General features: G+C 41.0%; 1 protein-coding gene across 7 annotated transcripts in view; it reads left to right on the top strand.

Annotated features, from left to right (window-relative positions):
• The window catches only part of DLGAP1 (DLG associated protein 1), a 328,162-nt gene that overhangs the window by 197,765 nt on the left and 116,960 nt on the right, over nt 1-13,437 (top strand). For 5 of the 7 annotated variants that reach the window (XM_032595389.1, XM_032595387.1, XM_030336542.1 and 2 more), the window contains exon 5: nt 13,390-13,419. The exons of the other annotated variants lie outside the window; for them this stretch is intronic. In XM_032595389.1, the coding sequence (XP_032451280.1) occupies nt 13,390-13,419 (30 nt within the window). The remainder of the gene's footprint in view (nt 1-13,389; nt 13,420-13,437) is intronic. 7 annotated transcript variants of the gene reach the window in all.

Here is a 13,437-nt window from a genome sequence, read left to right as displayed (position 1 = left end):
TTGTATGCCATCTGAAGGATTTTGAAAGTTTTGCAATAGAAGGCAATAGAAGAATGGTTTCAACTTTAGGTCAAGCAGCTTAACCAATTCAAATGTTCTTTTTTGTTTCTTTCTTTAAGAAAAATTGACATATAACGTTATATTAGCTTCAGGTATACAACATAATGATTCAGTATTTGTATATATTGCAAAATGATCGCCACGATAAGTCTCGTTAACATTTGTCACCATACAAAGATATTCTTACTATGGTAAACTAAAATACAGCTAATAGATGGAATTTGATTTCAATGTGCTTAGTAATGGGAACATTAATGCAGATGATTTGTCAACCAGATATCAACCATGTCGCTTAACTGACAGCTGTCAAATATTAATTTCAGGATATGGTTAATACAAGCATGAACAATCAGAATTGTTGTTTACACTCGGAGACGTTGAAATAGAAATTACTTAGAAATTTCTCAAAGACATGGCACAACACCCTGCTTGATTGCATTTATAATATACCCTTGCATTTTTGCTTTAGGCTTAAAGAAAGACAATCAACAGTTTTGAAAATCATGTTCCAAATGAAAATGAAAACCTCTGGGATGAATTTGTTTCTGTAGGGTGGGCATTGCACTCACGTAAAGATTTAGCTGACAACTAACAAAAAAGAATTTGGGAAAAAAATGAGAGAAACAGCTGTCCAGGAAGGTATCGGTTGCCAGGATTTTTTGGAATGTTCTGGAATTCCCAGGAGGCCTGAGTGTGCTTTGCCAGCTTCATTTAGCTCATTGATGATTGTATGCCTTTTGAAAATCACATTAGAGGGCCCAATTTTCTAAGTCTCATCTCCTCTTGAAAAGGAATATATATTTCCTAGCTACCACAGGATGCGTAATTTTGTACCATTGTTAGTGGTTATTACCACCATTTATCTTTCTAGTCGTCCACTTGTTCCGTATTGTGTATGCCTAAATATGCTTTGCACGCATTTAAAAATGCTATTCCTTCAAAAGGCAGAAGTTAGTTAAAATGATCTCACTCTGCCGATCTTATTCCAACAATAAAAAGGTTTAGCTTTCTTAACAGTATTTATGCTTTTACATCATCACATATATATAAGATTAGAGAGATGCAGTGGGAAAGTATTTATACAATTTCATTTTGTCTTAAGGATTGGGATTATACAAGATAGCGAATATTTTTATTTAACAAACTCTTGCTTGTATTTTTGTCAGCTGTTGTTCAAAGATGCTCTATAAATATGAACACGTCAGATATTACATGGGGCATTCTACTTCTGATTTATGAGGACTTAAATTTGCCACAACCCCTCACACTGAAGATATTCTGTTAGAAGGTTCCAAGCTAGTTCTGATGACCTGAGTAGAGATTTAGCATAGTGGAGTCCAATATTTAGCCAAAGCCATACAGGGCTGTGTTAGGGAGAAAGAACTTTTCCCCTACCCTCTTGTGTTTCTTTCTTGGGGGCCTGCAAATTAAATTTACAAATGACAGATTAGCAAGAGAAAAGATAGATTCTTATTTACGTACATATAAGAAAAATATGACTGAGGAGTCAGAATTTGAGGCTTATGTACCTTCTTAATAGGGGGATGGGAGAGAGAAGTACTTACAAATAACTTTTAAGAAAGATAAATGGGCCCTTAGGAGACTAGGTGAGGCATGTGATATTTCTATGATACTGTCTGCTTAAATGTGGTGACATTTCTCCTCTCTAGTCAGTTTTCTTTGGTTGCAGAAACTCCTGGGAAATGGATTTATGACAACTGAGTTTTTTGGGGAGTCCCTGCTTTTAGGCAGATAAGGGAGTTTGGGGGTTAGGGAGCAGAATAGCCTATTCTCAAACGCTGTCAGCTCAAAATAATTTTATGTCACTTTCTAGCATTCTGGACACCTTCAAAAGGAACTAGGACCAAAGAAGGCTGCCCTTGATCCCCCACTGCTAGTGGCCGTTTGGGCTAGCTCAGGCTAGCCCTGAGTGTGGAGCTGTCTACTAGAATAGGACAAGGAGGGACCCTTACAGTAGGTCCCAGCATATGCTCAGAGGTCCAGTGATGTTGATCTGAAAGTGTCCGAGATATACTGAATTCCAGGTTTGCACTGAGGCCAGCCTCAGAGACGAGACCAGCCCTGGAGAAGCCCTACTACCTAGAACATTCTTTTGTATATGGGGGTTTTAATAATGTCTCATAGAATGGACTTGACTAGAAGTCAACAGTACAGAATCTGGCTTTTTCAATAGTACAGAATCTTTTCATCTCCCCTCATCTACCATAGTGGGAAACTCATATGGTTCTCCTCATCAATAAACACACATTTACCAGGTACCAGACAGTAAAACCATTAATGGCATCCTCATTTTGACCGTTGAGCAAACTAAGAAAAGTTTAGTAACGCTTCCGAGGTCAAAAGATATAGTCGATATTTGTACCTATTCAATTTGACTCCAAACTTCAAGCTCTTAACAGCTCTCCTGTTCTAACCTTCTTCCTTGAATTGTTTTATTTTAAATGAACAAAAGTATAACACACTGCTTTAAGAAACTTTTATTTAGGGGTGGTTGGGTGGTGCAGTCAGACATCTGACTCTTGATTTTGGCTCAAGTCATTATCTCACAGTCATGGAAACAAGCCCTGCATCGGGCTCCATATTGAGTGTGGACCCTGCCTAATATTCTCTCTCTCCTTCTCCCTCTGCCCCTCCCCTACTCACCCATACTCTCTCTCTCTCTCTGTCTCAAAGAAGAAGAAGAAGCTTTTATTTATAGTATTAAAGTGACAATATTATAACCTAAAAAGCAGTCTTGCTAATAATATCAACCTTCTGACCCATCCTAATGCAATAGATTCTTCAGATCTGGTCATTTCTTCTGCCATGAGATAATATCTAAAGCAGAATAACACTTGTACATTATATATAGGTGAGTCTGACACCCGACTCAGTTTCAGTTCCTTTATAGTTTGCCTCTCAATACACATAACCTGCCCCAGACCCCAGTGTTTCCTGCTTATTGTCACTCAGCTCAGTGTTGGTGGCTTCAGCCAACATGCCACAGTATCCTCAATAACCTTGGTCAGAAGCTTTACACTTACTCCTAAAAACATCTGCCCCAAAGAAATTTGTAAGTGTAGTGATAACGAATATACTCAAGATGTTTCTAGAATAAAGTTTCATTTGGGGAAGGAATGGAAGTTACAGTTTGAATAGTTTTTATACATTTCTAGATTATTAGAACTAGATATACTCTAGTTCTAGATTATTCTAACTCCCCTCCCCCATAGCCAGACATGGTGCCTGCATAGTTTCAGGCGCTTAACAACACTCAGCATCCCACCCAAGGGTCATGTTCTTCAGCCTTCAGTTTTGTTACCATAGTGACTTTCAGTTGCTATTGATTAGGAACTTTTTGTGAACAGCCTCGATATATGCAACCAACAAGCCCACACACTTTTACTGGATGCATTCTATCTGCCAGGCTCCACGCTAGTCATAGTGGATACAAAGAGAAGTCAAGTATAATTCTTACTTTCAAGTTTCCATCAGAGAGAGTAGCATGAAGGCAGAGACGCATGACAATTCAGGTGCGTACCGTATGTCAAAGAGAATTCAGGAAAGGTTTTATAGCACAGGAAATATTTGAGCTGGTTCTGAAAAATGGGTAGGTGCTGAGCAGCCGTTCACATGACCATTTGTATACTAAAAAATTGGCAGATGAGTATTTGATCAATTTCTTTTAAGAGCTACTGAAAATCTCGGGAGATGCCACCGAGGGTGGAGAAGGAAAGAGTCTAAATTTCAAATTTCCATCCCATGTCTTTTCAAAGCATCTCTACTTTTGAGGGTGAAAACTGTGTTCTCTGATCCCAGCTAAGACAGGAAGCTGCATCCTTCCATAGCTGGATTGGCATTCTTTGGGCTTCTAATGTAACGGCGTAACAATGACATGCAAACGCCAGGGGGCAATGCAGTTTCACCAAAAAATCCTAGGGATCGGTCCAGGTTTCGTCTCGACTAAGAAATTTACCACACCCTGCTGCAAAGGTGAAATCCTTAATAAAAAGAATTCTTCTAAGAAAAAAAAGTTATAAATCCTCTCTTTAAAAGCTTTCCGAATTGCTATCAATATTGTCTTTCAGCATTTGTGCACAGCTGAACGTTTTGCAGTATTATTTGCAAAAGAATTACTTTTCATCTTCTTCTCAGCCTGATCTTTCCAGTCCTCTGGCTAAGAAACAGTTACTCTGACCAACCCCTTGCTAGCCTGAATCACGTTGTTGGGACTCTGTGTTTGGTCCTCTGCCCAACCGTGGGCTCTCCTCCCTCTGTGCCCGTTCAGCACATCCAGCTGCCCCTTTGGCTGGCGCTGTGGCTCCCTTTAAGCTAATTCCAGTCCGGGCCTGTGTTTTGTTTCCAGCTCAGCAGCCGCCAGGTGTCTGCCCTCCCTTAACCCCCAAGGATGAGAGATCAAAGGTGTGCCTACATCTGCCTCCTGACCAGCTCTTTAATCTGTTACACGTTCAAAAGGGACAAGTGCAGTATTATGTATGCACTTAGGGAGAGAGGACAAATCAGAGAAATGGAAACAGGCAGTCCCAGAGCGTGTGACCTCGCCAAAGTGATGTGGAACATGTCTGTCTGCATTGTAGCCCTGCCATGTGGGGAGTGTCTTCTTTTAAAAAGACCAAGAATATTATGGGCAAATAGAGATCCTCCTTTCTCCCACAGGAGCCCTATTAAACCCATTTAACGACCGTACACAAACCCATTCGGAGACTAGCATTAAGAGAAATACAGCAAGGTAAAGGAAAATACTTTTTAAATTATGACATGAAATTCTAAGGACATTTATAGCAACTTGGGCGTATTTCACTTACAGCAAAAAATGACAGACTGGAGACTTCAAGAAATGGAACCAGAAAATTTTAAGAAAGACTATTTCCAACGGATTTATTTTCCACATCCACAGGGCTAAATAAGTGGGGAAACGTATGTTTTAAAACAGCAGAACGCAGAGTCAGTATTAAGAAAACAATTCCGGGAGCGCTGGTTATGGAACGGTACGCAATCTTTCCTACACATGCGCACTCGCGCACGCACCCCTTCCTTGGCCCACAGTTTCGGTTGAAGGGGTAGGGTAGGAAAGAGCTCACAGTCTAGTAAGAATTATTTCTAAACTTACACTTAGAAGTGATGGAGATAATTTGAACACCCACAGCTTTCTTTAGAGTCTCAGGAAAGCGCCTTGATTTCCACCAAAGATGTAAATGTTAGCAGGCGCTGATTGGTTTTTTTGCTCTCTGCACGCCTCTGCCCACACATGCCCAGAAGCAACCTTTGGCTTCCTCCTGTTCTCTGCACAGGGGTTCCAAAAGGAACAGCAGACACTTCAGCTGTACTGAGCTGCCTTCGCAGACAACAGCAAGGCAGTAGTGGCCTCATACAGAGTCATACCGCCCTTCCCCAGCTACAATGGGTTTCAATCAAATGTGTTCACAGTAGGTGAGAGAGAAGAATAGTGGCACAGTTAACAGAAGGGAGTCCTTATCGGCTGCATCAAGTATTTCATTCATCCGCTTAACAAATATTTATTCAACCCCCATTATGTCCAGACACACTGCTGGACTCTGGGAAGTCAGGGATGATCAAAGACACTTGCCTTGTGCTCACAGAGTTTACAATCTAGAGGTGGAGCCTGGCATTATTAATGGAATTATCTCAGAGATAATTGCTCTGAAAGAAAGACACACTGTTCTTGTGGGAGCATCTACTGTAACAATGGAGCTAATCTAGATGGTCGGGAGAACTTCTCTGAGAAAATCCTCATAAGCCAAGAGCTGAAAGATCAAGAAGGAGGAGGGGGGACACATGGTAATATTCAGAGCACTGCAAAGGTTGTGTGGCTGGAGAATAGAGACCTCAGGGACATGATACAAGATGAGGTCAGAGAAGTGAGGCACAGGTACCTGGTTCAGTCGCTACGTAACATATTACCTCAATACATAGCATAGTAGCTTAAAAACAACCGCTTTATTATACCCAAGATCTTATGAGCCAAGAATTTAGATAGGGTTCCACATTCAGCGGGGGGGTGGGCTGGTCTAGGGGGTCGAGGATGGCACTATTCACATGCCTGGCACCTTGATTTCAGTGGCTGGAAATGTGGGCTCAGGTGAGAATGTTGAACGAAACACCTGTAGGGGGCACCTCCAGCATTGTGGCTTCAAGGCTTTTTACATGGCAGCCGAGGGCTCCCAGGGATAGTGTCCAATGATAGGAAGTCTTAAGACCTGGGCCCAGATACAAGCAGAGCATCCCTTCCACCATATTCTATTGGTTGGGGCAGTCACAGAGCCCCCCCAGATGAAAGAAAATGACAGGGATGTCACTTTCAATCGGGACAGTTTCAAATCATTTGTGGCCATCTTTAGTTAGCCACACTTCATCCTCTGGATGACACTAGACTCTTCTGTGAGGGCAAAATATACTCCTTCTAAAGTTCTCTGGAAATCTCATCTCATTATGGCATGAAGTTCAAGTGTGAGGTCCAGGTTCTTACAGCCTAAATAAGGTTCAGGTGTTGCTGAGGATCTTTTGATCCAGTTCTCTCGTATGGTTTTTCTCAATATCAAGACTTGACAACTAAAATAGAAGGGTATCTCCACACACAACCAGCAAATACTGATGATGCAGAGAGGAGACAAATGGAATGCACACTCTCGTTCAGGAGTGGAGGAAGGAGGGGGCATGGAGCAATCACTGGTCCAAAGCAGTTCTGAAATCCACATCTTGCCGGTTCCTGGATGGGGGAGCCCGGTCCTGTTGCTGGTTCCCGGATGGGGGAGCCCGGTCCTGTTCCCTAGGGAGACTCTCTGTCCTGTTTCCTCCTTCCAGACTCTTGGCTTATCTACCTTCTGACTTATCTACCCTATTTCCATAAGGCCTTAGCCAACTCAGGCTGCAGTAACAAAATACCACAGACTGGATGGCACAAACAACAGATGTTATTTCTGCAGGCTCAGAAGTCTGAGATCGGGTGCCAGTATTGTCAGATTCGGTGAGAACTTTCTTCCTATCCCAAAGATGGCATCCCAAAGGCCGCATCTCCCAATACCATCACACTGGGGATTAGTTAGGACTTCAACATAGGACACTGGGGCAGGGGGCAGGGGTAGAAGACAAGATTCAGTCTCTAGCACATAAGATGTCATTTGCAACTGATTGATTTTCTCAGCCTATTCCCTGCCTGTAGAAGTTTGGGGGCTTTAATGATTCTCACTTTGAACTACCTCTGCCCATTTTTGTCCAAGCAGATAATGCATCTATTAATACATTTCTCTTGAAATCTTTGTGGGCTTCCTATGAATCTTCTTAGACTTATTAGACCTATTAGATAAAACACATCCACAATTTTTCTCAAGACAGACCCTTCTCTGGCCTGGGCGCGAGGTCAGGGTGTCATGGGACCACACTCAGGGTTTTTAGAAGCCCTTTTGTCTCGTTATGAGATTTTGAGACATACTTATATTGTTCTAAAGTCATTTTAAAAAGGATCTTACAGCTACATCCCTGCGATTATCCTCATCCTCAGTCAATTTCTTACTTTGGGAGACTTTTGCCTTTGAAAAGGCTAGCAGTGTGAAACCCTGTTATCTTTTCTTAAAAACCAACAACTACGAGCTCTGTATTTACTCCAAATTTTGCTTGAAAACTGAACAGTCCTTTTTTTATTAACACACCTTTATCTGTACTTTATCATATGCAACTGTTTAAAAAATCTAACTGGCACTCTACACGTTCTTCCTAGAAATCTTACTAAAACTCTACACATTCATTAGGTATATTTTCTATTTTTCATATTACTACAGGTCATAATGCCACCAAACTTTCTGCCACTGCATCAGATGACTTGACTTTCCTTCTAGAGACCAGGGACAGCCTTTTCTCTCTCCTCCCAGCCTCACCAACAGTTTCCCCAGGGCTTTCCAGCTCCTTCCCTCAGCTTATGTCATTTGCCAGAATGTGCACCTGTGGCCTCTCTCTCATTGCAGTCCCAGGACTTGTCACCTGGTGTCTCAGGGTTCTCAGAGGGAGTGACCAAGAGACAGGGAGAGGCTGCCAGGTTCATAAAGCCTGGACACAGACATTGAGAGAGCATCACTTCTGCTTTGTTCTAAAGGTCAAAGCAATCATGGAGTTTTCCTGGATTCGAGAAGAAGCGGATTCATCTTTTGGCGGGAGGTGAATAGAAGAGTTTGTGGGCATTTTTATTCTGCCATGGATGGCGTCATGAAGGGCCGTGCAAGTCCTGTTAAGGCTTGTGATCTTTATCTTAAGAAAAGCCGGGGCACCTGGGTGGCCCCATCGGTCAAGCGTCTCATTGTGACTCAAGTCATGATCTCACGATTTGTGAGATTTAGCCCCGCATCGGGCTCTGCAGTAACAGTGCGGAGCCTGCTTGGGATTCTCTCTCTCTCCCTCTCTCTCTGCCCCTCCCCAATTTGTGCTTTCTCTCTCTCTCTCTCTCTCAAAATGAATAAATAAACTTTAAAAAAAAAAAAGAATGAAAAGCCATTTATGAATTTTAAAGGGCTAGGAATATGATGTCATTGGACTTGCCTTTTAAAAAGACTGCTCCTCCTGCAGTATGAGAATGCATTGGAAGGAGGACATTAAAAACTGAATGGTCCTTTCTTAGTTCTTCTTTCTCTATCCATATCATATCATACAGGTTCGTGTGAGCACTCCTGTATGACTGGGCCTAACGTGAGGACAGTACAGATAAGAGAACTGCAGATTCCTGAGATATTAGGTATAAAATCAATTAGCTGATATTTCTTGAAGTCCATTTATAGCATAACCCTGTCTCCAACTAGTTGATAAAATTACTTCTTGGGGATCTTTTTTAACAGTATAATCTTGAAACCTAAATATCACTGTAATTTTTGTATATTCACTCTACACATCAATGTTCACTACCCTCTGTGAAGACCAGCCTCTGAGTAGAAATAGAGTGGTCAAGATAACGAAATCTCAGGATTCTGCTCGACAATATCCACGATTAAGACAAAATGTTTAAATTACATTTGCAAAGATCGATAAAATTCTGTAAAAAAAAAAAAAAGAAAAAGAAAAACATTCGGGGCGCCTCAGTGGCTCAGTCGGTTAAGCGTCCGACTTCGGCCCAGGTCATGATCTCGCGGTTTGTGAGTTCAAGCCCCGCGTCAGGCTCTGTGCTGACAGCTCGGAGTCTGCAGCCTGCTTCTGATTCTGTGTCTCCCTCTCTCTCTGCCCCTCCCCAGTTCGTGTTCGCACTCTGTCAAAAATAAATAAACTTAAAAAACAAAAAATGTAAAAAAAAAAAAACCTTTCTTTATATTTTAGTTTTTTATTTATTTTTGGGGGGCGGGGGGGGACAGAGAGAGAATCCCAAGCCGGCTTGGCACTGGCAGCTCAGAGCCCGACGTGAAACTCGAATTCACAAACCATGAGATCATGACCTGAGCTGAAACCAAGAGTCAGATGCTTACCCCACCGAGCCACCCAGGTGCCCCTAAAATTCTCTTTTTAGGATGTCTGGAAACACCTGGGAATGATCACTTACTCATTAGGTAAATATTCATCGAGTATTTGCTCTATGCCAGGCACTATTCTAGTCAAGAGAGTTACTGGAACAAGCGAGACAAAGCAGGTCCCTGCTGTCTCATTCTGTTTACATCTTTATGAGGAAGACAGATACAAACAAGGAACCGAGTGATGAATCAATGACATGATTCCAAGCAGTTATGGATTTATAACTACTATCTATGAATTTATAACTACTATAAAAATAAATAAATAGAAGGGAGAGGTGGTCTACAGAGTTATTACTGGGTCTGCTCTAAATGCAGTAAGCAAGGAAGGGTTGTCTGAGGAAGTGACGTGTGAAGTAATATCTGAGTGACGAGAAAGCACTGGGTGTAGGAAGATCTAGCAGGTGAGGGGCAAGCACTTGAACCAGAGGGAGCATTAGGAGCACTAGCAGGGGCAGAAAGGAATTAGCAACGCAGGGCACAGGAAGAAGACACACATGGCTAAAGCATCTCAAATCAGGGAAAAAGTCAGGTGAGATTAAGTAGAAGAAGTAACAAAATAAGCAGGAATATATGACATAAGGCCTTGTCAGCTGGGGGTAAGAACTGTATTACTATTCCAACAACAATGAGATGTCACTGGAAGATTCTAGTGAGTCCTAGTCATTCATACCTGAGCATGGATTATCTTAACTTGACTCTCTTAAGAATTATTATAGATCGTCTGAAATTAATAATTTGGTGAGAGTGGTAGGAAAGAGGGTGGAATGGCTTTGGAGTTGGAGAATGGCGGCAGGAAACACACCCGGTTGGTGATTTGCCCTGACATGCAGGAAGGCAACAGACCAGGTCTGCACAAATCACCCACGAGATTAGGAATTTTGCAATACTAATGATATCGAGTGGAGGGAAGAACAGTTAGCTTTCTTTTCCTTTTTGTCTCTTTTTTTAAATTTTATTTTCAAACATTTCTGCAGATGATGCAACATTAAAGGGGAGGGGGATGGGGAGAAGTAAGATCCATTGTGTGTATATATGCATATATGTATGTGTTACGGCTTACCCTAAATTCCAGGCAATGTCAATGTCAGCCAGTCACCAGATAATGTCTATCGTGTGTCCTGGGAGTCAACAGTGCTACATGTAGCTTCTCAGCATCAACATCAATTGTTTTTTAAATATTCAAAATGTTTTTAATATAGTAGCTTAAAATAAAATATAGTTTCCCTTTATCCTACAATTCTTGTATAGTATTAATATTAGCTGTCTAATTAGACTTAGCTAATTCTGTATTTTCACTGCAACATCGTTACTTTGCAACATCTTTACAAAGGCCTATCCTACTATAGGAAAAAGCCTGATTTGGAGGTTAAAAAAAAAAAAAAACATAAAGGAAGTGTATATGGAGTTGATGAATCACTAATGTTTTTATTAAAATAATGTTCATAATTAGAGCTTTAAAATCAGACTGTTATTAGTTTTTTAGCTTACCTTTTTCCCCTTATTCAATAAATGTACTACTGGGCTCTGGTCCAACAACAACCACAAATCCCATGAGAATCTGTTTAGATTTTCTTGCTTTACCTGCGTAAAGCTGATCAGAGCACGCTGATTAGAGCACACCATTGTCTTTTTGTTTAAATGGCAGGTGCTGACACCATGGTTATACACAAAAATAAATATGGCTGAAAAACAATCAATATCATGACCTGGTTTCCTATATAAGAATTCGACGGTTTAAAAAAAGACAGGATCGTTGTTTAATAAGCCAGTGACTCATACCTCTTGGCATAAATGGCCTGGGCACGTCCATTTAGGTTATGTTCGTAGATGATTGTCAGCGACTGTTATTTCCAAGGTGATCTATGTATAGCATATTTTTACGTGTGACGGTTTTAAGAGGCTTTGAAGTTACTGGAAAAATAATAGCAAATGCTAAGCTTACTTACGTTTGTCTCATTCAGTTAAATTATAACCCCTTTTGTGAATAGCTCGGAAAGCATTCTGAAGATCAGGATTTTTCTTCTCCGGGCCTGAGTGGAAAGAAACATCAGTCATGACAACGTTATGCTAGACCTGATTCATACCAGCTTGCAGGAGCGAATTATTATAATTTGGGGCATGATGCGAGCCCATGATTAAGCATGGCCATTATTATAAATTAAGTGATACAAGCTTATAATTAAATAAATGATATTAAAAACAAAGGTAATAAATACTTAAAACTCTTACCTTCCTCATCATTTGACTATGGTCTACTATGCACACTATACAACTACAGCGCTCGCATGGTAAAAATACTACATAATAGTATTGCTACTTGCCCACCCCTTCTCACCTCCACATTTGCTGACATCAGGCTTGTAGCTTGAAATAGGCCAGGGTGGAAGTAATTACGTGGTGTTGAAGTTGAAAGAGTTTTAATGAAAATAACATCTATGAAGGTGTGAAAAATAGTTCAAGAGTAGACCACACAGGAGGTGTAATGATAATACATTTATTAGGGAAAGAGGGGGTTGGGATGACATTCAATGCATGATTGCAATTGCAATGATTTGCAACTGTGCAAGTCACAGTTGACTTGCTGGCTATGAATACAAGAGTTTGACCAAAATCAACAAAAGCATTCCGCGAAAATCAAGTGGCTATAAGGAATGTGCAGTAAAGAGCACCGTGTATTTTATTATTATTTGTAGGTTATGTATCACATATCATGTCTATCAGTAAAAACCGTAATAAACATACACACGTTTATATGCATACTTTTCGCCCTGGAGAGTCCCTCGTTAAACATTGACCAGACGCTACTGGTTCTGCAGGAAAGATGAAATTGGATAGGTAACTTAAAAGCAGCTTTTTCAGAAAGTTGTAACGGAGAGCAAGTTTGTCTCTTTGTTAACCTAATCTGTTAAAATCAGTGCGTGTTCACACTCATCCCGATTTGGCTTACCGACTTTGAAAGGGTTTTATTTCCATTTTTAATTTGAAACTCCTCTGGTTGGAAAGAGAATCAGAATGCCAACCACATGAAACTGTAAATAGACATTTTTGCTCAGCCTCAAGTATCATGGCCATCACATAGGGTTTGGGGAATATTATTTATTTATAACTATAACCCACTAAAAAACAACGATCGTTTGATCAAATCATTGCACCCAGTCTAGTTGATCTCAGTTGAGTATTTTCATCCTTAAACGCATCAAAAAGGCACATGAGTGTCCAGTCAGGAATAAGGTCTCCTTGGTTCATGAGCAATCTGACACACTCAGAGGGCCGGTTCACTGACCTGCAGGGAGCTGGAACACTGACCACATCTGAACAGTAAATGGCCTTTGGCCCAACCACCTCAGAGAAGGAAGTTGCCAGATCACACCATGGCTTTTAATCACCTTCTGTATATCTCAACAGATACCCTGTCCCAACATGTATCAAATGATCTCTATACATAGCACTAAATAGAAAGTACTAGACACCGGTGTCCTGCTGGGTGAAGTCTTATCGATTCATTATCCAGCATGACTTCCATACAGAAATAGTCATTCACACAGACTTGGCCTTTGTTTTGGCCAAAAACACGTCAGATCCCTTCTTTAGTGAAAAACTCCCCCAAACGGTTTTAGCGGAGGAAGTGAAGACACCATCAGGTCTAATCGAGGACTGAAAATGACCTTGTTTTCCAAGTTGTTACTTGTCCAGTTAAACTCTCAACATGCCGGCAAAAACTCTAGGTCTGAAGCATGTGTGTGTGTTGAGAAGACTAGGAGATTTGGGTCCATTATATAACTGCCACTTTTTGTTTTTATTCAAGGTGTCATAAAACTGAGTTCTGCAGTTGAAGGTACGTTTTTACAACCAC

The sequence above is a fragment of the Lynx canadensis genome, chromosome D3 (assembly GCF_007474595.2).
Source record: "Lynx canadensis isolate LIC74 chromosome D3, mLynCan4.pri.v2, whole genome shotgun sequence".
In the NCBI taxonomy this organism is placed as follows: Eukaryota; Metazoa; Chordata; class Mammalia; order Carnivora; family Felidae; genus Lynx; species Lynx canadensis.
This window is presented reverse-complemented; position numbering and strand designations above follow the sequence as displayed.